The following is a 26,354-nucleotide window of genomic DNA, read 5'->3' on the forward strand; positions in this document are numbered from 1 at the left end:
CGTCCAATAAGCTGGTAACTGTCAGTAGTTCGTGTGAGAGAGCGGTCTTTAGGCCTATCTCCCTCTCAGACCATAATTTGACAGAGCTCCAATCTGTACCTTTGATCGACTCTGTTCCTGTTCGAAGGTGTTTTGCGTCACGGTCGAAGAGTCGTTCCCCACATCATCACCCTCGAACGTTGTTGTGAACGCTTGTTTTTTTATATTCATACATCTTGAGGTTGAGATGATCAACTATAGTTTATTGATGTCGAAAGAGCCGTTTTAATTGGATTTTTGAGATGCACCTTACTTCTACCGTGCAAAGTTGACACATTATATGACTTTGCCCATTTAAAAATTATTGATCTGGATCAAGTTCAAGAGTGGATCAATCAAATTCTTTTATAGAATGAGGAATAAGCCCACCAGGTGGGGAATCGCCTGGTTTTGTCACTAACTGGGCGACTCTAGTTGTGGAATTAGTAATCCAGGTCAGAGAACCTATTGATTCCCATTTCATGTCTTTTTTTTAATATAATGTATTTCCTTTTTTTTAATAAAGTATAGCCCATATACCTCTTAACTCAGAGAACCTGTTGATTCCCATGTCATGTATTTTTTTTTAATATAATGTGTTTCCTTATTTTTAATATAGTATATATAGCCCATAGACCTCTTAACTTTTTAAAAAATGGTCAAAGAACTCTCTAACTCTTTCTTGGCTTTTTTTTTTGTTTTTTATTTTCAAATTGCTTTTTTATTTTTCACTCATTCCCCCAATAGTCCAAATCCCTTTCCCCTTTGTTAATCATGTTACACACGTCCCCCCTCCCCCTCCCCCTCAACACACTTACACAAAAACCCCTTTCTCTCTCTTCCATAACCCCTTTTCTCTCTCTCCTCTACCCCCCTTTCTCTCTCTTCCTTAACCCCTTTTCTCTCTCTCCTCTACCCCACCCCCCCTACTTTTCTCAGTTCTCCATGAACCTTCCCACCGTTCTCCCTCTTCAAAGGGAACCTTTCTTCCTTTTCTCTCTACCCCATTAACTATTCCCCCCCCCCCCCCCCCCCCCCTTTCTCTCTCTTATGGGTGGGGAGAGAAAGTGCAGGGGCAAAAATTTGTACTTAAAAAATTTCATTTGTTAAGATGGGATAGAGTTTGTACTCTTAAGTGAGAAGGTGGTCTGGGTATACATAATGTTAGAAGGTTTAATCAAGCTTTGATGTGTAAGTGGTGGTGGTGAAGTCTTCATTTGAAGGACCATCTTTGGTATCAAGTCTTTTGTTCAAAATATGGGATAGATAGATACGAACTATGGCTTGGAGGCGGTAGAGGGAAGGAGACCCCTCATGTGTGTAGGGCCATTTCAAATTATAGACCTATGATCTCGAGCTATTTTAGGTGGAATATTGGTTGTGGAAGCCATGATTTGTTTTAGCATCACAAGTGGATTGGGGATTTTCCTCTCAAATCTGCTTTCCCAAACCTCCTTGGAGTAGTATCTAAGCCAAATTTAAAGGTATGTGAAGTTGTTGAACGTAGAGGCCAGCTAGTTTTGTGGAATATCCCCTTTATTTATTAGCATTTGAATAATGTGTTGTTGTCTCAATGGTGTGCATTGATGGAACTCTTTGATAAAATCTATATTTCACAGAATGCAGAAGATGTGTTGATATGGGAGATTGAAAGTGACGGTATATTTTCTGTTAAATCTTGTTATAATTTATTTTTTCATGATCGATGGAGGTGGTCATGTCTTAACATTGTTCAAATTTGGAAATAGCCAATTCTCCATAAAGTCCAAATTTTTATTTAGTTGGCTGCGCAGGATAAAGTAATAACCATTGATCATTTAGTTAAAAGGGGAAATATTTTGCCCAATATTTGTTTGCTTTGCAAACAAGATGGTGAATCAAGTGCGCATTTATTTATGGGTGCGGTTTGTATAGAGCCTAGGCTCTAAACAATCAAATTAGAGCCTACCTTCAAATAGCGTCGAGAAATGTAGTTTCAATACTGAAAATATTTGTGATAGCCTTAAAATATATTTTCATCTTTATTTATCAATTTTAAAGTTTCAAAAATAGTGTAGATCGATAGATCTATGAAAACTTGAAAATCTTTAAATTTGACGATCCAAAAATGAATTACAAAATATATTATTTCCAAAACTTGAAATCCATTTTTTTCTAATGTCCATGCATCTTGATGTCGAGATGATCGATTTGAGGATATTTGGGCATCAAAACAACATCTTCTAGTGAAATTTTTAGATAGACTCAAATTTGATTGTTTGGAGCCTCGGCTCTATATAAACTTTTACCTTTATTTTATTCACTGCCCTTTTACTGTAAGTATTTGGCACTAGCTGATGGGTGTGACAGGAGTCTCAATGGCGCTTCTACAAACCGTGGTTGGCATGGTATCACAGTCTGCTCTTCCATTTCTACCCAAGATTAGGAGTGTGATCTAGAAGATAGCAAAATGTATGATTCTTTGTCGGGTGTGGAAGGAGAGAAATAGAAGGACTTTCGATGGGACGGCTTTGCCTTTAGACAAGATTATTCATTTGATCAAGCTCTCTAACCACTTTTCTTTGGGTGGTAGTAGGAGTAGGCCTAAGGGATTATGGTTTGCTCCTCCTTTGGGCTGTCTAAAATTTAATTTTGATGGAAGCTCTTTTGGTAATCCTTGTCAAGCTGGCATTGGTGATGTTTTACGTGATTGTTTTGGAAGTATTATTTTTACATATTCTGGCCCAATAAGCACAACTACGGCCAATTTTGCAGAACTAAGTACCTTGCTTAGGGGAGTGCAAATTTTCATTAGAAAGAATTTGGGTACCAGTTGCTTAATCGAAGGGGATTTTTTTAATGTGATTAGATGGTGCAAGAAGGAGCAGAAGGTGCCGTGGGAACTCCGATCCTTATGGCTATAGATAATGGATTCGATTGTGCCGTTAATTGTCTCTTTTTCCCATGTCTATCGTGTAGCTAATGCTTTAGCCAAGGGCGGGGCATCTCTGTCCTCTTTTACGATCTCTTATGATGTAATTTCTTTCTAGTCTACTAATAAAAAGTACAAATTTTGGTCAAAAAAAAATTTTCATGGGAAGAACGAGAAAGGAATGGAAGGTTAATGGGGGAGAGAGAGAGTATGATTAAAAGGGAAACGAATTTGGACTATGAGGGGATAAGTGAAAAATAATAGAAATTTAGACAAAAGAAAAGGCTAAAAAAGTGGGTAAGGGTTATTTAACCTTTTATTATTATTATTATTATTATTATTATTATTATTATTATTATTTATGTTAGGGGTCCATGGGCTACACATCTTTTTTCATATATTTATTTTCTTTTAAAATAAAGATAAGAAAAAAAATATAATTTTTTTTTAAAAAATGATTCATGCCAAAAATTTTATGATATAAACTTAAACGAAATTTTAAAATTTACTTTTAATTTGAAAAGAGAGAAGGCAGGGGAGAGAGAGAGAATCTGAGTCGGGCTCTGTGCCCCTCCTCCCGTTGTTTTTGTGTGTGTGTGTGGGAGAGAGAGGTTGGGGTAGGGGCTTGCGCCAACTTGAGTGAGAGAGAGAGTAGGAGCACTACGCTCTTGCCCCAACTGAGTGGAAGGGAGAGTGCAGATAGGAGCCATGCACCCCTGCCCCACTGAGAGAGAGGTTGGGGCAGGGGCAACCAGAGAGAGAGAGAGAGATAAAAAAGGTGAGAGAGATAAAGAGAGAGGATTGCTAGCGGTGGAAGGAGCGGGTAAAAGTTTTTAAAAACCCTCTCCTCTATCTCCATTATTGGAGCTCCATAACAGTGGAACCAAAGGCAAGGCCTACAAAATTGTAGTAGTCAGCCAAGTACCATACTACTCGACGTAGTGGTTGACTACTCACCTGAGTAGCTACAGTACTCGGCAAGTAGTGTAGGGGTTCCACTGCCCATGAAGGAATGACCCCCAACTCGAGAATACTCGGCCTGGACATATGGCCGAATCTGAGTAACTCGGCTAAGTCCAAGCTGACTTGGCCAAGTTTTCAAACGTTGGCGTTGGCTTTGTATAGTGAGAGAGAGATTAGTGGGGTTGATTATGTTTAAAGAGAACAAGAACAAGATTTATGGGTTTGGGAAAGAAGGAGAGAGAGAGTTTTGGAAGTGAGGGACAAGTTCTATGTAGGCAGAGATGAAAAGAATAATGTAATATATATTATATTTGTGAAAAGTATTTTCATAGGGATGCAACTCTATAGAAATAAGTAGCCCTGTTGGGGTTAATTTTTGGACACTCGAATCAAAGGTAAAATGTATAAAATCAAGGAATGGGATTAATCTCAATATAAGGTTTGGACGATCATCAAGCACAAACTACTTTACGGATGAAGGATCTCATGAATGGTTGATGAGTGGTATATTTGTGGAAAAAACTTCAAATATCATATTAGAGGACAAATATAAGTGGAACTGGCCATCCAAGGCAGCATATGCCTTGAATATTCTACAGTCAATTGATATACATCTTAACCGTCCCACACACTTAGAGGTTGTCACAACATTTCGATTTGAGACCAAACTATGGGCCAACAGTCTCATGGCCATATTATGCCTCTCCGCATCATATTGGAAAAGTTTGGATACAAGTTTTAGAAAGGCTCCGACAGTTTTAGAAGTTAACTGCTCAAGTTATAGAAATCTCATCTAATCATAACAGAAGGAGGTGAAATTTGGCAGATACCAATGAAAGCTCATTATATGCCTTTAGTTAAAAAATCTTTAAATTTGGACATCACTTGATAGGATTGCTTGAACTGTCGTCGGTCAAAACATGCTTAACTGACAGACCTGTCTTTGATATTTGGAAATTGATGTCGGTCAAAACAGGCTTAACCGATAAATCCTTCATTGATATTTGGAAATTGATTTGAAACTTACGAGAAGATCATATTTGAGGTATAATAAATTCTCTACTAAAGTTTTAGTCATATAAAGTGCGGTTCAATGCCTATGCATATAATGCAAGTTTCATTTCACCCTAGTCAAAAGATCATATGCATGTAAATGCAAAGGCATTCTCTCGCATTGTAAGATAAGAGAGAGAGAGAGGAGAATAAGAAAAAGCCGTAACACAAGTGGTCAGATGTTTGGTACGATGTTTCAAATATCGGACTGCTCTCTGTTCACATTTATTTATAGCAATACAAAATCCGATGTTTGAAACATAGATCGCTTGTGTTAAGGCCAATCCGATATTTCAAACACTTTTGTACAGGCTTAATCGTCAAGGAAAGGAAGATGTAGAAGCCATGTTTGATACAAAATAAATCATCCGCCACACGAGTTCTTGCCTCCCATTAAAATTAATGAAATACTAAATGGAAACGGTTTTTATGAGTCCATGTAGAAATGGGTCACCTCTTAAAATTTGACCTTTTATATGGAGTTTTTAGCCAATTTTTAAGAACAAGTAATCTCTAGCATAGAAATCACGAATATGACATAATCGATAAATTTTGAAAATTAAAAATGGACTTAGGTTCGATTACTTCTAGATGGACAACCTATTTGCATCCCTATGCTTTATACCTCGGGGACCTCAACTGTAGAAATGCGGTCATCCCCGCATTAGTACTGCAATGGGCGAATCTCCGCCGTCCGTCTTAGAGTCCAAACATTAAGCATCTCTCTGCGCCTGCTCTTTGTCTCTCATGCACGCTTTTGATGCTTTCCTCTGATTCCCCTCTCTCTCTCTCTCTCTCTCTCTCTCTCTAAGGCTCCACTACAGAGAAATGACTCAGAAACTGTAGTTTCTTTCTCATAAAACTGCAAAAATCTTCTCTTCTGCTCAGAGACATGTGGGCCCATATCCTCTGCTCTCGTCCCTTTTCTCTCTCTACGCCTTCAGTTTTCCCACAAAAACTTACATCCAGTCGAGAGATTTTCATAAAGGATTTAACCCATTGTAGAGAGAGAAAGCCCACTTTGTTGCATAAAGGAGGCTTTCTATATCTAAGGACCAAATGCTTGTCCATGAGCTCCTCTGGTTCGAACCCCTTGGAAGAAGAGAACGTAGCTTCCGGCGGGGCATCCAGGTTGGTGGTCCTCTCACCTTTTTGGGTTTGTTTTTGTTCTTATTTTGTGATAATTATTGTTGACTTGTAGGAAATAAAAGCGTTTACTTGGTTACTAGGTTGGGGTTGTTTGTGGTTATTATGGTTAAATTATAATTAATTTTCTTCTGGAATTTGTTTTTCCTAGTTCAATGTTCTTGGGTTTGATTTTCATGATTGGATTGTAGGGAATTTAGCAGATTATTTCGCAATTATTTATTCAATTAGAGGAAATTTAGTGGATCGTTTGCTTACTATTTAAGTTTTCTTAATTGTTCTTAAAAGCTTTATGATATTTTCTAGTGGGTGCTGATGAATGATACTGATTGTTGAGAAATAAGAGCTGAGTTGGGATTGAATCGTTTCTGACTACAGTTAATTACTTAAAAGTAATTGTTTTATAGTGATTTTTATGTTCTTATTCTTTGACAACCATGGTTTGATTATAGGAGATTTGGTGGATTATTTGCTTCCAAGTTAGTCCTTTTTAATTGTTTCTCGCATCTGTTACTTGGACAAGCTAAGAAAATTTCTATATGATTCACAATTCCCTTTCTTATCGACTGGAAATAAATTAATGGCTAAAGGAACTTAATCCTTACTAGATAGAAGGCTTGAATGGGAATTGGATATTTTTGGTGGGAATGGAGATAACCAACTGCTGTAGGTGTGCTATTAATCTCACAAAAGAGGACAATACGCCCGATCTATAACTCCATGATTTAAATTCCAGTTATGAGTATGGGTGCAATAGATCATATCAAGATGCCTGACTCTATACTCGAATTTAATAGATTCTATGACTTGCTACCGATTTATATGTCAGTTTTTCACAACCAATTCTGCTATCAATTGTTTATGCCACTGGTACGGTCTCAATCTTCAATAATTTAACTTAGCGTGAATTGGTGATAGTAGTTTGCATTGGTCCGGTCAATCATGCCCAAGTTCAAGAGAGCAAAAATTTGAGATGTTTTAACCTTGGATCCATAAAGTGCCCCTGGGTTGTCTGGTTTTATATAGTTGGTTTTGCCAGACTAATGTGAATTTGACCTGATACTTAGATTTTATGGCTTTCAACTCTTCTAAAATTCATTAAACTTTTTGGCATTGCAGCCTCTAGGCCCTATCAACTTTTGCGACCCTCTTAGGTGGTTATTTTATCCTATTTTTGGGAAGCAGTTAATTAATATCTGGGCATGGGGATGACTTTCTATGAGTTCTCTGATCTCATTTTGTGCTTGTTTGTCTCAACACAAATAGGCATGTGGGTCATCCAATCCATATATCGCGTTGGACTTGCAATGTTCACCTATGACAGAAGTGCAATTCATCCTCGTGTTATGCCCAGTATTTGTAATTTGGATCTCATAGATATTGAGATGATGGAGGTCTTGAGACCCTGAATTGCATGGAGGCCTATGGTCCATTTTTGTGCTATTTCAACTTTCTAATTTGTGGGTAAGGCCCTGGTGGACCTAGCTCAATAATCCCTAGATAAAGAGGAAAAACTAGAATCTCTACTAGCTCTATTGTTTAATTGAGTATCATGAATAAAAACCACCAATATTCTACTATGGGAACAAACTTAAAAAAAATTAAACATGAGTATGGAACTTATTGAATAGCGGAAATAATTGTATGGTGTTAACTAGGAGACAAATGTATGGGATTTCTTGGAGATTCAAGTAAATAGGGGACAAAAGAAACAAAATATGATTGTTTTGTGCCAGCTTTTGAGTATCATAAAGTGGAGTTCCAGTTTCTAAATGACCAAAACAGAAAATTAGTCACTTCCCTCAGATCTCATGTCGCAACTTGGAGGATGACGTCTCCTAGAAAAGCACAACCAATATTTTGAGGCCCTCTTGTCTATACCTTTTTCTATTTTCCTTTGTTATGTAAGTTCATCCAAAATTGTTTATCAACTCGTTCCATTTTGTGTAATATCTGTCTTCAGCATTTTGATCTGCTTGTTGACATGTGAATCGCCATTGAATTGTTTATCATCTTGTTCCATTCTATGTAATATTTTTCTTTTGCATTTTGATCTGCTTGTTGACATGTGAATGGCCCTTGAATTTAGATCTCTTTGTGATCACATTGTATTCTTCTAAAGAACATTCCTTTCCCTGCAGCTTCTGCATCATAGAAGGACCCGAGACAGTGCAAGACTTTGTTCAAATGCAGCTGCAAGAAATTCAAGACAACATAAAAAGCCGTCGTAATAAAATTTTTCTGCTCATGGAGGAGGTAACTTTCTTATGTATGTCAAATATTTTCTATTTCTTGTTTTTTGTGCTTTTTCAGTTCTATCTTTTTTTTTTAATATGCACCTCAAAATTGAATCTTCTCACAGATGCTCCTTCTATGGATTGTATTGGAGAACGATTTCTCATCCATAAGATCATTTTCCATTACTACAAAGAAATGATGTTCTTTCCCACACATGATAATTTGTATGATGTCCTTTTTTGGGGGTCGAAGGGGATAGTTCCACCGTCATGAAAAGTGTTTATGCTTGCAATACTATAGTATGGTAGCATGATAACTGTCCTAGCTTCTGGATTTGTTCGGTATGGATTTCATTGACCTTTTTGTAGCATTTTTGTGCCATATGTATTGGCCTCCAAAGCATTTCAAGCATTTCAATTGGATATGATTGATTTCCCTCTGTTTTTGGTCCTCAAGAAGGGTTTCTTGGTTTATAGTTTATTGGTTTATAGTTTATTTGACTAAATTCTTCTCTTGTATCCATTTAATTACAAACACTTAAATTAAGCATTTCTTGTTTTGAAGAAAAGGTTAACTCACTTAAATTGAACATTTCTTGTGATCCTTTTGTCTAGGTCAGGAGATTACGAGTACAGCAGCGAATAAAGAGCTCTGAGTCAGTCGTTGAAAGTAGTGAGGAAAATGAAATGCCTGAGATTCCATCATCTATTCCTTTTCTCCCTCATTTGGTGAATGCATGAATGATTTTGCTTCCTTTTTGGCGTTGTCTTAATTCCTTGTGAAGGGGCATAATACGTGAAATTTTGATCGGTGAATTTCAGCTTTATGTACTAACCATGTGTATATTCTTCGTGTATTAGAATCCAACAAATTTGAAGGAACTATATCTCACATCCTTTTCATTTATATCTGGGATCATTGTATTTGGTGGCCTCCTTGCTCCCATTGTAAGTAGAGTCTTTCTGCGATGATTTGTTATTTTGGAATAATTTCCATTATATTTGAAATGTTAAACACACATGTGAAAGTATACAATCCGGCAGACTGGAGAAACCGTATCAGTATCATCACCATCCAATGAAATGATCGACAGTGATGGAGAAGATTGGCTTCCTGATAGTAATATGATATTCTAATTTAGAGAGTGAGTGACTCCCTGCAGTACTCAGCCACAGAATTACCTGAACTAAGTAAATTGCAAAACTAAAGACACATGGGCACTGCTCAAATTTATTTTTCCTTAAGAGTAGAACATCATCATCATCATTATCATTATCAAGGGCCGTACCCTCAGTCAGACTTACAGGAATCGCCCTAGCATGAGCATATTACATTGAATCAGGATTCATGGAATAGGTGTGGCAAAAGTTTTACGCTGGTTGCCAACCTAACACAACCTTCCTCCTTTCTCAGGGCTTGGGACCGGTATGACCTGCTTGGGACTGACCATGGTGGAGTTCCTTAGAGTAGAATATCTACTAATTTCTTATAAAGAAAGCCATATTAGGTTCACATTAGGTGGACTCTTGATCATGAAACAAGGTTACTGAATCAGGAATTTTTTATCAGCTTGAGCTTAAACTTGGATTGGGTGGTACTTCCTATGAAGATTTCATACGCAACATGCACTTACCACTGCAACTAAGGCATGCTCTCTCTCTCTCTCTCTCTCTCTCTCTCTGTCTCCCACCCTTAGTGATTTTGTTAATGATGCTCTGACTATTCTGATTCTTTTACAATCTTTGGTTTGCCAATCTTGGATTTTGCAATAACATATTGCATTATTAATCTCCTGAAGCTAGTATTTTTATAACCATGGTTCAGTCAGGTGGACCCCATAGTGGCATCCTTCTCTGGTGGAGCAGTGGGTGTCATTTCAGCTTTGATGGTGGTTGAAATCAACAATGTTGAGCAACAAGGGAAGAAACGATGCAAGTATTGTCTCGGCACTGGTATGTTCAGCTGCATTTCAATGGTTGTTAGGTGCTGATAATAACATAAAAGAATTACTAGAAATACATTTCTAGCATTTCATGTTTTCCTGGTGAAGTATATCTTTATATGTTTAGGCCCATACCGCTTTTATCTTTAGCACTTGTTTGGTTGTTCCCCTTGTGAAATCTGAAACCTTTATTTCATGGATTCTTAGTATCTTATAACCTTTTGAGACTTCAATTGAATACTTTACTATCTTGTTTCTCCTACTTTGAATATTTGCAACATCCTTACCATGAATCCCCTCTTTCTCAATAAACCTGATGTAGTGTGAACATCTGATGCTTTGCAACTTGTGCAGGGTCCTGAAATTAATTAGTATCTGATGGGTTTTTTATTATTTAACTTTTGTTTGCCTCTGCAAAATGCAGGATATTTAGCATGTGCTCGGTGTTCCGGAAGTGGTATGTTTCTGAGCATTGATCCAATCATGATCTCTGGCGATTGCAATAGCCCTTTGCGTGTACCCACGACTCAAAGGTGTTCCAATTGCTCAGGTGCTGGCAAGGTATGGGATCTGGATACCATCGTGGTCTACTGGTCTTGGTACTTTTGGCCCTATTCAATCGATTCTTATATAGGGAAGTATACTATATCCCAATGGACAATGCTATTACTCAGAGCCCATTCGGTCATCACCATCTAGTGAAATTCTTGACAGTGGCAAAAAGTGGGACCCCCTGGATTAGGATACGAATGGCATTTCATTGCTAGTCCCGCTCTCTCTCCATGATTGTCCATTTCATTGTGAAAATTATGAACCTGTAGTCCATTAGATTGTAGTACACTTCCTTCAGTGTATCTTCCATTTCCTTGTGAAAATTATGAACCAGTAGTCCATTAGATTGTAGTACACTTCCCCTATAGTGTATATTGTTTTTGGAAGGATTTTAAAATAGCTTTCGTGGGAGAATAACGGTAGCATTTGGACTGTATTTCTTCACTCCACTGGTAGTGTTTCACTGTCCATATGAAGTCTTTGATGCGCTTTATTCCCATGTTTTTTGTCCTTAAGAAATACTCCAGGAGTTTCAAACCTCAGAAGCTCTGAAAATTAACCATATTGTTCCGTCATATCTAAGAAATTCATTTTGCTTTGGATTTGGAGTGGACAACAATTTTCTTTTGATGATTGAATTGCTCGCAATTTTAGTTGAAAATGAACAGCAATTTGGCGTGTATTAAACAATTTTGCTGGATTTTGGCTGTATACCACAAGTCAGCCAGGTTTGGTCTGATATTGGGGCTGAATAGTCCATCAGTTGTTGCCATTCATTGGGGGAGTTGGAAATGTGCTTAATTTGAAGCGTATTTATCTGTTCTCGACTAATCTACCTTATGATCCCAACCATCAAAGTCTCTATATATATTCTCCTTCACTGGAACGAATATGGCATGCAATGAGTGTGGTATAACTTGACTTGTTTCTAGTTGCTGATCTCATGATTTTTCTATAGGGAGGGGAGAAAAATGTCTAATTTGATATAGATTGCTAAACTATGTTTTCTTGTTAATTTGAAGCTTTGAACTGCTTGATTGCAGGTTATGTGCCCTACATGCCTTTGCACAGGAATGGCGATGGCGAGTGAACATGATCTACGTATAGACCCCTTCGACTGATACATAAGAGTGATGGATTTTATGTGGGTGACCCTTCAGTAAAAGCTTAGTTATTAGTTCATAAATTACTTCTCATGTAAATTCGCAGCTTGAGCCTCTAGATTTAATTTAAAAAACCAGAAATTGAGAAGGATTTTTAGTTCTCTCTCTCTCTCTCTCTCTCAATTCGGCAGACCAAAGGAGAACAAGTTCTTCAAAGCATTGAAATGTGGGGAAGAAAAGTGGACCATAATCGACGATGGCCATGGTCTGTCGGGTCGTAACCATATACTCCACTCAAAATTATCCATCATTTCATTGGCTTTGATGATCCAATGGTCTATATTTTCTTCAACTAACGAAACATACATGAACAAATTTAGGCAAAGTACTGAAAAAAGGAGGTCACTGTGGGCATTACAGCCCAAATTTTATACAAATATTGGTCGATCCTTGCCCTAATCGCTACTGAAATACCAGCTATTTGAGGTCACAGCTTATCACCCATCAAACAAGTGTATTATAATCCAGTGTTTCAATTTATACATAACACCACTGAGTCATTGACCATCCATTGTGGACGATGGACCGTGGAGATCAACTGTACATGGATTGAATGTTCACCTGCAGGAATTGCAATCAATCTCCACCAAAGGGACAAATGACACCGCGTTGGGATCATACACCAAACCTGAAGCACGCCCAAAATCAATGCATTGAATTATGACATTCATGAGTTTTCAGCTCATACTTTCAAATTGTACAGTCTAAGCTCATGAAAGTTCACTTCATCTCTCAAACACTAAAGTTTCTCAAATTGATTCGGGGAAAGCAGACATACAGTAAAGTTTCCCAAATTGATTCGGGGAACGCTGACATTTGAGTACATAGTAGTACCCATTGGACTCAAATTGCCTTAGTCAGACTGGATTCCGAGGATGACGATTCCGGGCCAAGATAACACATAACTGTCTTGTTTTTTGCTAAGGGTGTGGTGTTTGCATAAGGTTGCAACCTTAAACAATGAAAGTAAGTTGCATCACGAAATTGTATAATAAGATATAATTTTGGTGTCAAAGATTTTTAGGATGGCTTGAGAATCCATTTTCATCGTTTAACTATAAAATTTTGAACCCCAAAAATGGTTCAAATCAAGTTGATCTATAAACAAATGAAAATCTTAAAAATGGGCGGTCCAGATAATGCGTTGTAAGATGCACTATTTTTGGGACTCGAAATCTTTTTTTTTTTTTTCATATTTATATATCCAGATGCAGAGATGATCAATTAGAGGGTTTGCAACTTCAAAGCAACCTTTTACGATGTATTTCTTAAGTTCACTTTAATTCTATATTTTAAGGTTGCAACCTTATATAAAGTTTTTCCCATTTTTAATGGGGAAAGTTTTCTATTCTTCCCCTTATCCAACTGTCCGTTCTGAATGGATGGTTAAGATGAACTCAATCACAATGTTACATCTCTATACTATTTTATTTTTAATTTTTTTCAAACTATTTTGACACCAAATTTTGGGTATCCACTCCTCTCTTAAAGTCACATCTGTAAAAAAATATAAACATAATATTCTCAATAAAATAAAATAATCAAAATACCTTTGAAAGTTTTAAGGGATATTTTGGTCATTATATTTTATCAAAAAAATGTTTTTAAATTATTTTTTTTGGTGTGCTCTGTTGAGATGATAGCACGTACCAAATTTCATATTTATATAATTTGTAAAAAACAAACTAGAAAAAAATACTATGAAGCGGCAAATCTAGATCATATAGTCAGTAGCTCATTTGATCTAAATTGGAAGGCTAGATGAGGGGAAGCATATATCTTCTATGCAGTAGAGGAAGTATAGAAACCTTAGCTTTTCCTAATTTCTAAAAGTTTATGTTGTTAAATATCGGGCTATCTACCGTTTTTTCTCAATGGTGAACATTTATATACGCCTTTGGTCATAGACAAGAGCGGCCGATGCTCCAGGTACGTTGGTTTCGATGGAATAGGCTGCCTTTTTGGTTTTTAAATCTTTTATGTATCACATATTAATTAAGGCAACAATTGTATCAGCGACAGTTTGGCCGAGTGGTCTAAGGCGCCAGATTTAGGCTCTGGTCCGCAAGGGCGTGGGTTCAAATCCCACAGCTGTCAACAATAAATAAATTTGTTTTTCCTAATAGGTTAATTTGTTGGACGCGGTTTTCACACCGAACTTTTTTTTTTTCTAGTAGGTTAATTTGTTGGACCCGGTTTTCGCACCTTTTCTAGTAGGTAAGTAATAAACTATTTTTTCTAGTAGGTTAAGTTGTTGGACCCGGTTTTCGCACCTAATTGTTTTTATAGTAGGTTAATTTGTTGGACCCGGTTTTCGCACCTTTTCTATTAGGTTAATTTGTTGGACCCGGTTTTCGCACCTTTTCTATTAGGTTAATTTGTTGGACCCGGTTTTCGCACCTTTTCTATTAGGTTAATTTGTTGGACCCGGTTTTCGCACCTATTATGAGGTGGTCATCAAATCCAAGACATTCATATAACCATGAACTAATGATTTTCAAATGTCCAGATAACAGAAAGTGAATTGTCTTCCAAAATTGGCTATAAGTCTTGACCTTACATGCAACGCTCCTTCATCCCCAAAAATCTTATCCTCGATTTAAGCCCTCCCTTATACCAACAAAAAAAATGTGTTCCATGATCTCTCTCTTTCTTTCCTTGCTCTCTTATCTCCCTTCCCCTCTTTCTTCCATATTATCTTCATCACCATGGCAGGTGGTGTTTTACAGAGAAAAAACATGTTAGTGAAAACCCACCTGCTTTTAGAGAGAAAACTTTAATCAAAACAAAAGAGATAGAAAGTGAATTTCTTTCCTACTATATTTTGAGAGAGAGCAAACGAATTTAAAATAAGAGAGTAGGTGAGTTTCTTTCCTTAAACTCTCTTTTTAACTTTTAAGAGATACAAAATTGGACAAAAGCAAGTGAGATTCTTTGGATTATTCTGTTTTAGATTAAAAGAAAACAATCTAAAGGAAACCAAAACAATCTAGAGAGAGAAACTCTTATGAATCTTGAATTTGATATGCCAAACACTTGGACTAAGTTCTCTGTTTTCCGCTCCTCTCTCTCTAATACTAATGCTTTTGGAGATAATGCCATTGTAAACATAGCCGTTAGAGAGTGAGAGAGTTGTTTATGAAAATGGAGGGACATGGAAAACATGGGTGAAAGAGATAGAGAGGTGATGTAGAAATGATATAGGAAGTGGTTTGGTTGACAAATATTTTAGAGAAGTTAGAGAGAGAAGAGAGAGAAGTTAGAGAGAGAAGAGAGAAATATGTTGAAGAGGGCTGCAAGTAGTTCCTATTCATGATGGTGAGCAAGCTACATAGGCAGGCAAAATGGCTGGAGCAGAACCTCCAAGACATGGAGGTGAAGGTGAAGTCAATACTGAAACTGATAGAAGAAATACAGATTTATTTGCAAAGAGGGCAGAGATGTTTTAGTTTTACAAAAAGAGGCATGACCTTATGAACTTGGTGGAGGGATTTTACATGGCTCACAGAGCATTACCTGAGAGATGCAGTCACATATCTGGCAAGTTTCACAGCGCCAATAGCACCATAGCCAGTGTCTTCCCCAAACCGTTTACTATGGCTGAACTAGATTCACCCTCCAACCCTTCTCCATCAAACAAAACCCCACAATTGGTCTGCTTAATCTGAAAATTGAGCTTGAAAGCCCTCAAATACTTGAAGATTTTGCGGCTCGAAAATCCACTCTTCTATCTTGAGACCCGATCGAAACCCGGAGAGAAATCGATATACCGCAAAGAGAAGCGTTGTATGCACTGGGGGTTTTAGAAAGGCTCGAAAATCCACTCTTCTATCTTGAGACCCGATCGAAACCCGGAGAGAAATCGATATACCGCAAAGAGAAGCGTTGTATGCACTGGGGGTTTTAGAAAGAGACAAGAGTTCCTCTTCCCGTCATGTTTCCCTAGAGGATTCGGGGGTTTTAGAGAGAAAAAATAATAAAAATATTTTTTTGGGTGAGAGAGACATATAAAGAGGAGACCGGGGCTGTAGGTCATGTTTCCAATCTCGATACAACCTACATCGTCTGATTATATGGACGGTGTAGATTTCCAAGCCCGCATAGTAATAGGTGCGGGCTTGGACGCACCAAACAAATATCCTAATTTGTTTTTTAAAAATATGTATGAGACCCGGTTTCTACGTGGCCAAGCCCTCAAAATGCGGGCCTATTAATAGATCTATTTTTGAGATGGATTTTTTGACTTGATTTTTAAGGACATGTAATCTCTAATATAAAGATCATGAATATATAAAAATAAAATAAATTTTAAAATCTAAAAATAATAAATTTAGTAAAAAAACATTTGGACCATTAGTTTCTATCGTTTTTTTAGATGGAACACCTACTTGCATCCAAGATGAGTGCTCTACACTTTTTGGACCGCATATGTAGTAATGCGGTCCAGCCCGCATGAGACAATTTTCCATATGTTAATCGATAAGGTTAACTTTTTAGGGCGCTGGGCGTTGGTTCAAAATCCTACTGCTGTCCCTAAAAATATTGCTCTTTGGTAGATAATAGGTTAATTGTTTCTTTCTAACAGGTAGATATTGACTCGTAAAAAAAATTTATTTTATTTTCTAATAGGTTTTTTTTTCTTCTTATAGGTAGATATTGACCCATCAAGATTAATTTTTTTCTAATAGGTTAACTTTTTTTTGTTTCAAATTTGTAGTTATTCACTCATCAAGATAAAAAGTTAGGGGATTGATATTTTTTATAAGTTAGGGGATTGATATTTCTTTTATGTTGCACATTCCAAGGGCAATTTCTTTTCAATAAATAATATTTCTTTCTTTTTTGACAAATTAACAGAAATTAGTGCATTAAAGTTTTTTGCTTAATCTTATATATGTAAGAGAATCTTGTAGTATCCCTTATCGTAAAAAGAAATTTTTTAAAAAATGCAATTTAAAAAATCCAAAAACAAATATATACTCATCAATTGTTCACATTATCTTAAAAAGAAAATAAAAGAAAAGAAGGAATGAGGTCTTTTGGGACTGGATTAAGATCGTCATGATTTGAAATGATGAAAAAGTTTTTTTTTTGAAGGGTTTGGTTTTGTAGGTGGCTGAGGTCTTAAACAATCAACACATCTTCAAATAGTGTCGAAAGATGTTTTAGTATTAGAAATTTTTATGATAGCTTAAAGCTTATTTTTATTTAAGCTTATTTTTATTTATAAAATTTAAAGTTTCATATCAATGTAAATTGAACAAATCTATTAGCACTTAAAAATATTAAAAATTGACCATCTAAAAAATACATTACAAGTTGTACAAAACCACTATATTTAGGAAAGTTTTTGTTGAGTTTTGACTCACCTGTAGATATACATTACCCCTCAGAGAATTTTTATTCAAGACGGATTTTGGAACCAAAATTTTTAAAATTTATTTATTAATCTCATGGTAAATATCTATCTATAGAGTAATGATACTATATAAAATTTTTATTTTAAAAACTATATTTTTAGTATGGTTTCTACCATCGTTTGAGGTAGCGCATTTTTTGAATGTCCATCACTATAATGGACGTCCAATGCCTGAGGAGACGTACATTTTTATTTATTGTAGTCATGGCGGCCTTGCAGAAATTCTTGAGCAGCTCTGCAACTTCGCAACCTGCCTTTCTCTCCCCTCTCTTGTGGAGATTTTTCAGCAGTGGAAATGAAAGGAGTCCTAATACGCTCTCATATGAAGAAATCCAAGTTTCAGAAAATCACTGCAAAGATACTGTATTCATTTTCCATGGTTTGCTGGGTTCTTGTAGGAATTGGTGGTCATTCTCGCGCCGTCTTCTCTCTTCCTTTCAATCTGGTAAGGAACCCTAACTTCTTTTATTTGGCTTCATTCCCCTTTATGCGCAATTCGTCATTGGGTTTCTCTTTCTCTGGTTTGTCATTTTTTGTTCCTTCAGAATTGGGATTTTCACCTATGAGGATCTCCGTCTTTTTTGGACATGTTTTTCCCTCTCTCTCTCTCTCTAGTTTCTCACTGCTTGACGAATTCAGTTTTTTTACCTGCTTTTGTTCCACACACCCTCTCTAATTCATCTGAGATATAAGATTCTCAATTTTCACATGAAGCATTGCAACCTTATACATTTAGCCTCAAATTGGAGAATGGTCCTTGTGGACTTGAGAAACCATGGGAAGTCAGCTGAAATTGAAGGATTTGATCCTCCACATACCATGAAGAGTGCTGCTTTAGATGTTGCAATTTTTTTGAAATCCAGAAGTTGGTCGTGGTCGGATGTTGTGATTGGTCACTCTTTGGGTGGAAATATAGCACTTGCATTTGCAGAGAGCTGCGCTCAAGGAGATTGTGGAGAATCAGCCACTTTACCCAAACAGGTAAATCTTTCTTTTATTATTTTTAGAATTTTTATTATCTAGCCCACTTGTTTTCTTTGATTTGAATTGTTAGTGCCTATATTGGACTAGTCTGATAGTGTTGAATTTAGATTTTGAGATTGCTTGAAAAGGTGAGTAGTGATTGCATGTTAGACTTGTTTGTGTTAATGAAGCTGTCAAAGTGTTTAGCAGATTATTAGTGAAATTTGGGGGTTTTCGTGAATAGTCATGCCCTGGTTCTGCTTTTTGGTGAATTTTGATCATTTCTACAACCATTTTCTAAAAATTGAGATTCAAAGGCAATAAAAATGAAAAAAAGAATAGCTCTCATTGTACCTTTCGGATTGCAATACTGGATCCAATGAATCTGAATCACACTTTGTTGAATTGTTTGTTCAGATGCCAAGCCCACTCTATAGTTCTTTAGTGAAGCTTACTGTTATAGTATATCATTGTTTCTTTTTCTTGATTAAAGTCGACTGTTTGCGTATCATTCAGCTTCCATTTTGCGCTTTGACCCCACAGGCTGTATCTTTCTCTTCGAATACTTAAGACGTAACATGAGACTACAGTAGTAGTTTCTGATCATCCTTTTATCATGCCCAATCAAAAGCAGTAAAACAAGCCATATATGAAGAGTTTGTTAATGAATGAGGCGAAGAAGCCTATTTTTGGAAATCAAAAGTATAAAGAATTAGCATCATGGTGAGGCATTTCATTTGGTTATTTTTTCTTATCTTTTTGTCTTGAGTTGTAGCCTTAGAGTACAAAAACTTAGAAGGTTTCATCAAATTGATACAGTTTGCAACCTTTTGCCACTTAAAGAACAATATGCGACTACTTCAATTAGCTACAGGGCTGAAGCTATTTATGATCAATCACCTGTTTCTATGCACAGTCACTATCCTCATGTAAGATTTATAGAGTTGTAGTTAGTACGTTCTCTTTAACTCTTGCAGCCTTCTTTCCTGTGAAGGTGCATGCAATTGGAAGTATCAACCTCTAAAAAAGTAGTAATTGTTATTCTTTGTGTTCTTCCTCAAAAACACAGTGTATTTTCCATCATTGGAAAGAGTTTGAATCTTTCGCGGCATCAATGTCGAGAGTATTGGAAGAACCGATTGCAATCTTTCGAATAATAAAGGAGTAAAGGCTGGCTTATTGAAATATTGTAACATATTCAAGATAACGATTTAGTAGAAGACATGCTATATTTGGAAGGGGTCCAACGCCTTCTTTAACTCCTAAATACTTGATAATTGAGATTCATTTGCCTGAAGCAGGACTTTATAAAGCGACAGCCTCACCAGATTGGTAGATGACAGATTGAGGAGGCTATGAGCATCATCAGGCTCAAAGTAGAAATCCTCTGTACTTTTATTTACATATATCATCAGCTGCATATTGCTAGTGGTTATTAAATACCATTGCATAGTCCATAAAATTGCATCCTTTACATAGAGATACTACTGTCATAAGAGTCATTGCACCTTGGTAAGCATTTTTTTAGTTTTGCATCTTTTAGTCATTGACAAGGGGACGCATGTACAGCAACTCGAAAGCCTGATCTCAACAACAATGTTGCAATTCTACAATGACATGCCTCTATAGGAAATGCATGCTTTAAAACGAAAATCTAACGAGTACTTGTAGTGTGTAATATAACTTATTTATACTTCACAATTTCTTCATGAATCTGGGCTGACATATTGAGATCTTTATCTTTTCAAAATTGAATGTTGAAATCAGCCTTTTCTTATTTTTTGCACTGAATTACAGAGATTTTTGGTCCGTTTTTTGGTAATATTGGCCTAAATCTGGCCAAAAAATGCCTGATATTGGGTAACAAGTAACAAAGAAACACAAACAAAAAAATTAGTAGAAAGCAGCTGGTTTTGGACCATGACCTGATTGAATTTAACATTAACTAACACCATTTTAATGGACAAAACTCTGGCCTTTCATGCCTGAAACTAGTTCTACTATTGGACCATAATTCCAAATTTTGTCTGATTGTTTCTTACTTTTGTTTACCAAACTTCAAAATCAAATTCCAATTTTCTGCTGAATGGTATGAAAAGAAATGATATTTGGCAAACCTTACTATTGTTCTTGTCTTCTTGCAAACATTGTGGTGTTCTTTCACTGGGGAAATTCTCAGAAAAGGTGTTTGATCCTTGATGCAGAGCAGCTGTGGGTGCTGGACTCTCTTCCTGGAGAGGTGAATCCTAGCGATGTCGAAGTGGGAAATTTACTTCGCACTGTCCAAAGCATTCCAGTTCCCATACCATCGAGAAGGTAATTTTAGGAGAAACAAGTTTTCCAATATAAATTTGATGAGCTTTTGACAATCCTGGTGTGGTTTAAATTTTAGATAAGTGCATTACCATCCAATTGGCTTTTGTAAAAAAGTTGTTTATGGAGTCATCACTGTCTTATGAAATAATGGATGGTGATAGAGAGAGAATAGGATCTACAATAACAGGTGAGGATTGGTGGATCTGATTCATTCCTCTTTGCATTGTCCTCCATCTCGCTGGATGGAGATGAACCCAACTACCCAAGGGACTATGGCTTGCAACAGGCATTTAGATTGCAAACCATAGTTTGGTTGAAGCGTGGTCTTCCCCAAGTCCCCAATTCCAAGGGTTCTAAGGCCTAAAGGAATGAAAATGCCGACCCTCCCAATGGGTGGATAATTTTCCAACTGACCAGAAATCTTATTTTGGCTGACAAAATTCAACAAATTTTTGACTAAGACAGTAGAAAAGTGGAAAAACACTAAAACAATTGGAAAAAGTTTACCTAAAGTGGGCCAAAGTTCGATCTGAATAGGACTATTCTTATTGCGGCTTTACCCAATTTTTGGATTGTCTTGTAGGACCCGTTTTGCTATGTTTGCCTGAGATTATTGGGGGGTTTGAGTTTATTTATTACAGTAGACATCTTCAATCCAGTCACATTAGTAAGAGCATTGTTTGGCCAAATCAGGTGGCTTGTTGATCACATGGTTAAGCTTGGTTTCTCCAAGGCAATTTCTGAGATGATAGGGACTAGTCTGAAGAAAGCAAGCTCATCAGGCGAACAAATGATCTTGTCCTTCGATCTCAATGGTGCTGTGGAAATGTTCAACTCTTACTGGTAATTCTTACCCTTAGAGCATCCTGTATTTGTAGTTAATATGTTTATAAACATTTAAGGAGAGAACTCAATGACTTGTCTTTTTATTTCTGAGGTTTTGATTTGGAAAAGTATGCAATAAAACCATTAATCTTTGGTACAACATGGTCACAATTAATCTTGACCATTGGATGTGAAATTAGATGGCTGCATTTATTTCATTGGCCAAGCTCAAACTTCAAAAGAAATTTTCTCGAATTTTGGGACACATCCAGCCTATTAGATTTCACATTAGATGGTTGTAACTAATGGCGACTTTTTTGTATCAAAGGTAAATGGTCGCACTGTATACAATCCCTTTTGATTTACCAGCGGTAAAAAATAAATGCCAAAGTATATCCACTGATGATATGAAATGGGCAAATTCTAGATAAGTGATGGACTTATTTTGTGCTCTCTTTGTTTCTTATACTTCACCCTTAACCTTCAATTGGATGCATTAGAAACTGATCATGAAAAATATCTGTTTGACACTTGTACCCTGAAATTTGGGGATTTGTTGGGTCATTTGCTCCGTGTGTAAATGCAGCAAAGAGAGTTATTGGCCTCTACTGGAAAACCCACCTCAGGGTTTGGAGATTAAAGTGGTGCGTGAGAGAACAGTGGTAGGTGGACTCCTAGTTTGGTCCACAGCCAAGGAGATAAGCAAGGCAAGGGGAATGTCTCCTATCATATTCTCAAAGAGGCAGGTCACTGGGTCCATGTTGACAATCCGAAGGGGCTGATTGATATCATGGGCCCCCATCCAGCATATCTATCAAAGCCTTGAGCTTGGCTAGATTTTTGCCATTCTTCAGTTAAACTTTGATTCTTTGGACCGCCGAGAGTCCCGCCTGTGGGTCCATTGCGTGGGTCGTCTCAACGGACTACTGTAATACTTTACTTATTTTAATACAACAGTCAACAACATTACAAAAAAAAAAAACTTTGATTGTTCGGACCTCTAGTATTTGGAAGACTTTGTAGCATTTTCAGGTTATTCAAGTTTTGAGGTTATAAACCCATCTCCCATTTGCATATGACCAGTCATAAGTGCAAAAGGTCAAAAACCACATATCATCAGCCTTATGACTTAATTGAAGGAGATGTTAATAGGGATGGTTGAGCAAGAACCATCTTACTTGAATAGTATTTTGCTTTTGAGTTATCTGGGGGCCACATTTGCAATACTATTTGAGACTTAAATCTGATAGTCCTGTTTCCCTAGCGTTATTGTTGTGGTTCCCTGGATTTCTCGTGCTTTCCTTGGGTCTACAAAGAACTAGAGGTAGTAAATCCATCAGCAAATTATCCTGGTGCATTTGTAGGTCTAATGCATTTTTCCATGAGGCATGGTTGTTGTTCACTCTCTTCCCCTCGAACTATAACTAATATTTCTAGTAATTTAGTTGTAGGAGTTGTAGGATTGTCTACAAAGAGACCATTTATCTTGTATATATAGAGGTCACAGTTATTTTTGTCTCTTAAATTTCAAAATAGGTAGTTATAAAAGTCATTAAATAGATAGTTCCAAAAAAAAAAAAAAAATTGGATTTTATGACTCGAGAATGATTGTGATCTTTATATACAAAAGATAAATAATCTCTTTATAGATAATTCCATTAGTTGTACCTTGTCTCATAGTTTAATGTAAGATTGATTATTCTAGTAACTTTAATGCACCTTGCAATTTAGCTCTCTCACATATTCATGCAATGCTATGTTACAATAATACGGATACTCGTGTCAATACCTAATAATATAGACTACGGGAATGTGTAAAAAAATTATTTCCACCATTTTAAAGCTCCAAAAATGATACAGATCTGATTAATCTATTAACATTTGAACATGAATGATACAGATCTGATGAATCTATTAACATTTGAACATGATCGGGCCCAAATGATATGTTTGGGGCTTGAAACCTTTCATAAGTCTCAAATTATCTTTGGGGTTCGACACCTTTCATGAGTTTCAACACCATAACAACAATTTTTCCGAGAACTCAACTGCAGCTTAAAAAGCAGCAGCCCTATTGTTTCTCTATAATTTTTTTTGGGTGAGTATCTCTATAATTTGACCTTGCACATTTAAATAAGTACACAGGGAGAACTTAGATGAAATTCACCTATTGTTTACAGAGAAATTTCAACAAAATTGGCAGAAATTGTTCAAGCCTCTGCAGCATTTCACAAGAAGGATCGTATCTTCAGTGTGTCGACACATGCACGCGCACCGTTATGGCACATGCCAAATTTCCATGTTAGAGCAGCTCATGTAGAAAATAATATCCACAAATTAATTTAACATTACATCACACATTAAACCAAAATGATATAGGTAACAAAAATAAAATGTGCGGCGAGCGACCTGTTCCGAAAAGTTTAAAATGACGAAAAAAGAAATGAACTACATCCTCCAAAGAGACCACTTCAAATGGATAACAAAATGAGCTACATCTTCCAAAAGACTTCGCTGAATCAGAGAGAAAACCGTCAACTTAAAACACTTCAACAAAACTACCACAAAAGGTTTACTTCATATCAATAAGAAGGTCTCAAACGTGCCGGGGACAATGTCTTAAACTAGAAGAGTGAGGTTCCCTTCCCTTTCTTGTCGCCACTGATCTCAAAGTGCTTGCACCTCTGCAAAACCAGTTCTCAAATTAGTGAATGACGCAGCAAACAAAGAATCTGCAAAACCAGTTCTCGAATTAGCGAATGAGGCAGCAAATTAGTGAATGACGCAGCAAACAAAGAATCTGCAAAACCAGTTCTCGAATTAGCGAATGAGGCAGCAAGCAAAGAATGAAACTGTACCAATTATTCTACATTCATGGTAAACCCCAGCAAACAAAGAATGAAACTCTGCTAATTATTCAACATTCAATGGTTAACTTTTAATAGGCTCACCTTGATCGGGGGATTTTTTCTTTTTTTTGGCGAGTTAACAGGGAGAGAGCCTTACCTTTGATAGAAATTGAGCCTAGAATGTAGCGTTACAAATCATCAAGCGGTAACCAATTAAGCCCAACATCTTTTCCTACCTTGATTGGGTGTTGAGAAACATGTTTGCAACAAAGGTATTGCAACCTAAGCACAATCTTCTTAGTTGTTTTAGCCTGAGAAAGGTGACAATAATATGTTCCAAAAATGCTCCTCAAAAGCTAAACACACAGATTAAACCAGGAGAAAGAATCTTTATATTTTCTACCATCCATTTTGAGGTTGGCTGAAAGCACATTTTTTCAACCCATCACTATAATGGACGTCCAATGCCTGAGGAGACGGGTATGTTGCGGTGAGTCGGCTGACTCATCAAAGTATTCACCTCGTAAAGAATTCATCTATGGGTAAAGCATAGGCTCTAAACCAGTGTTTAAAAAAACGTCGAGTCGAACCGGACTCGACCGGTTCGACTCGGGAATTGCTATGGACGGATCGAATCGACGAAAAAAAAAGGAATCGTCCGGTTCTAGAGAGAACTGAACGATTCTGTACGGTAACTCGCCGTTTTCACTGTACGGAATCGGCGAGTCAGTACAGTGAATCGGCGAGTCCCGTATGGAATTTTTTTTATTTTTTTTATTTTTTTTATTTTTATTTTTTTTTATTTTTTTATTTTTTTTTTTGGGTAATCCATGATAGATTTTTTTGTAATACTTGATCGATTTTTTTGTAATCCATGATCGAATTGTTTTTTTTTTTATGTAATCCATGATTGAATTGTTTTTTTTTTTTTGTAATCCATGATCGAATTGTTTTTTTTTTTTTGTAATCCATGATCGAATTTTTTGTTTTTTTTTGTTTTTTGTAACCCATGATAGAATTTTTTGTAATCCATGATCGAATTTTTTGTAATCCATGATCGAAATGTTTGTTTTTTTTTCTTGTAATCCATGATCGAATTTTTTGTTTTTTTTTTTGTTTTTGTAACCCATAATAGAATTTTTTGTAATCCATGATCGAATGTTTTGTAATACATGATCGAAATGTTTGTTTTTTTTTTGTAATCCATGATCGAAATGTTTGTTTTTTTTTTTGTAATCCATGATCAAATTTTTTGTTTTTTGCTTTTTTTGTAACCCATGACAGAGTTTTTTGTAATCCATGATTGAATTTTTTGTAATCCATGATCGAATTGTTTTTTTCTTTTTTTGTAATCCATGATTGAATTTTTTGTTTTTTATTGTTTGTTTTTTTTTGTAATCCATGATCGAATTTTATGTAATCCATGATTGAATTTTATGTAATCCATGATCGAATTTTTTGTAATCCATGATTGAATTTTTTGAAAATTTGTGATTTTTTTTTTAATTCATGATCGAATTTTTTTTTGTAATCCATGATAGAATTTTTTGAAAATTTGTGATTTTTTTTTTTTAATCCATGATCGAATTTTTTTTTGTAATCCATGATAGAATTTTTTGAAAATTTGTGATTTTTTTTTAATCCATGATCGATTTTTTTGAAAATTTATTATTACTATTTTTTAATCCATATTATTCAAAGAGAAAATGAGAGAGATGATGATTCTGAGGCCACCCTATCCCAGCCATATTATTCACATATCGAGTTCCAACAGCAACAGTGTAGGGATGAGCACGACAGTGCAGGTGAGCATGAAGGATGGACAATCTTCAGGGATTTTAGATTGGGAACACAACAAAATACTAACACTCAGGGATTTGGGAATAGTCAGACGCCTGCTAATATCGATGATTCGTTTTTAGATCGAATCAATGAATTGTTAAACGAATTCAATCAATGGCACTAGCGTGACCAAGAAGAACAATAACGTCGTCTA

The 26,354-nt window shown here is 36.3% G+C and overlaps 1 protein-coding gene, 1 long non-coding RNA gene, 1 other non-coding gene and 1 pseudogene across 5 annotated transcripts; 3 read left to right on the forward strand and 1 right to left on the reverse strand.

Moving 5' to 3' along the window:
• Positions 1-5,611: 5,611 nt before the first annotated feature.
• On the forward strand, positions 5,612-12,077 carry LOC18441275 (protein ORANGE, chloroplastic). Of its 2 annotated transcripts, XM_006851393.4 has the most exons (8): positions 5,612-6,076; positions 8,233-8,347; positions 8,944-9,057; positions 9,190-9,276; positions 9,899-9,975; positions 10,154-10,281; positions 10,696-10,832; positions 11,867-12,077. In XM_006851393.4, the coding sequence occupies exons 1-8, from the start codon at positions 5,838-5,840 to the stop codon at positions 11,942-11,944; spliced, it is 975 nt and encodes a 324-aa protein (XP_006851456.2). In that variant the 5' UTR covers positions 5,612-5,837; the 3' UTR covers positions 11,945-12,077. The 2 variants fall into 2 exon arrangements, with proteins under 2 accessions (XP_006851456.2, XP_088706902.1); XM_088850776.1 differs by lacking the exons at positions 10,154-10,281; positions 10,696-10,832; positions 11,867-12,077 and having other exon boundaries at positions 9,743-9,907.
• A 1,926-nt stretch (positions 12,078-14,003) lies between these two features.
• TRNAL-UAG (transfer RNA leucine (anticodon UAG)) lies at positions 14,004-14,083 on the forward strand. The gene has a single exon. It is a non-coding gene; the product is annotated as a tRNA-Leu (tRNA).
• A 413-nt stretch (positions 14,084-14,496) lies between these two features.
• On the reverse strand, positions 14,497-15,935 carry LOC148779679 (uncharacterized). Its single transcript, XR_016043617.1, has 2 exons — positions 15,503-15,935; positions 14,497-14,742 (listed from the first exon to the last, which is right to left on the reverse strand). It is a non-coding gene; the product is annotated as an uncharacterized LOC148779679 (long non-coding RNA).
• A 1,463-nt stretch (positions 15,936-17,398) lies between these two features.
• On the forward strand, positions 17,399-22,570 carry LOC105421207 (uncharacterized; annotated as a pseudogene). The gene is made up of 5 exons (XR_016043618.1): positions 17,399-17,850; positions 18,120-18,386; positions 20,578-20,684; positions 21,378-21,527; positions 22,096-22,570. The product of XR_016043618.1 is annotated as an uncharacterized LOC105421207 (transcript).
• The last annotated feature ends 3,784 nt before the right edge of the window (positions 22,571-26,354 follow it).

The sequence above is a fragment of the Amborella trichopoda genome, chromosome 11 (genome assembly GCF_054954075.1).
Source record: "Amborella trichopoda isolate Santa Cruz 75 chromosome 11, AtrichopodaSantaCruz75HAP2 v2.0, whole genome shotgun sequence".
In the NCBI taxonomy this organism is placed as follows: domain Eukaryota; kingdom Viridiplantae; phylum Streptophyta; class Magnoliopsida; order Amborellales; family Amborellaceae; genus Amborella; species Amborella trichopoda.

Excerpts from the sequence above, each read along its gene's own strand:
- LOC18441275 (XM_006851393.4), top strand. The coding sequence starts at position 5,838 with ATGTGGGCCCATATCCTCTGCTCTCGTCCCTTTTCTCTCTCTACGCCT. Across the intron at positions 9,277-9,898 it reads GTGGCCTCCTTGCTCCCATT|CTTGAGCTTAAACTTGGATT; the intron begins GTAAGTAGAGTC and ends ATTTTTTATCAG. Across the intron at positions 9,976-10,153 it reads CACTTACCACTGCAACTAAG|TCAGGTGGACCCCATAGTGG; the intron begins GCATGCTCTCTC and ends ACCATGGTTCAG.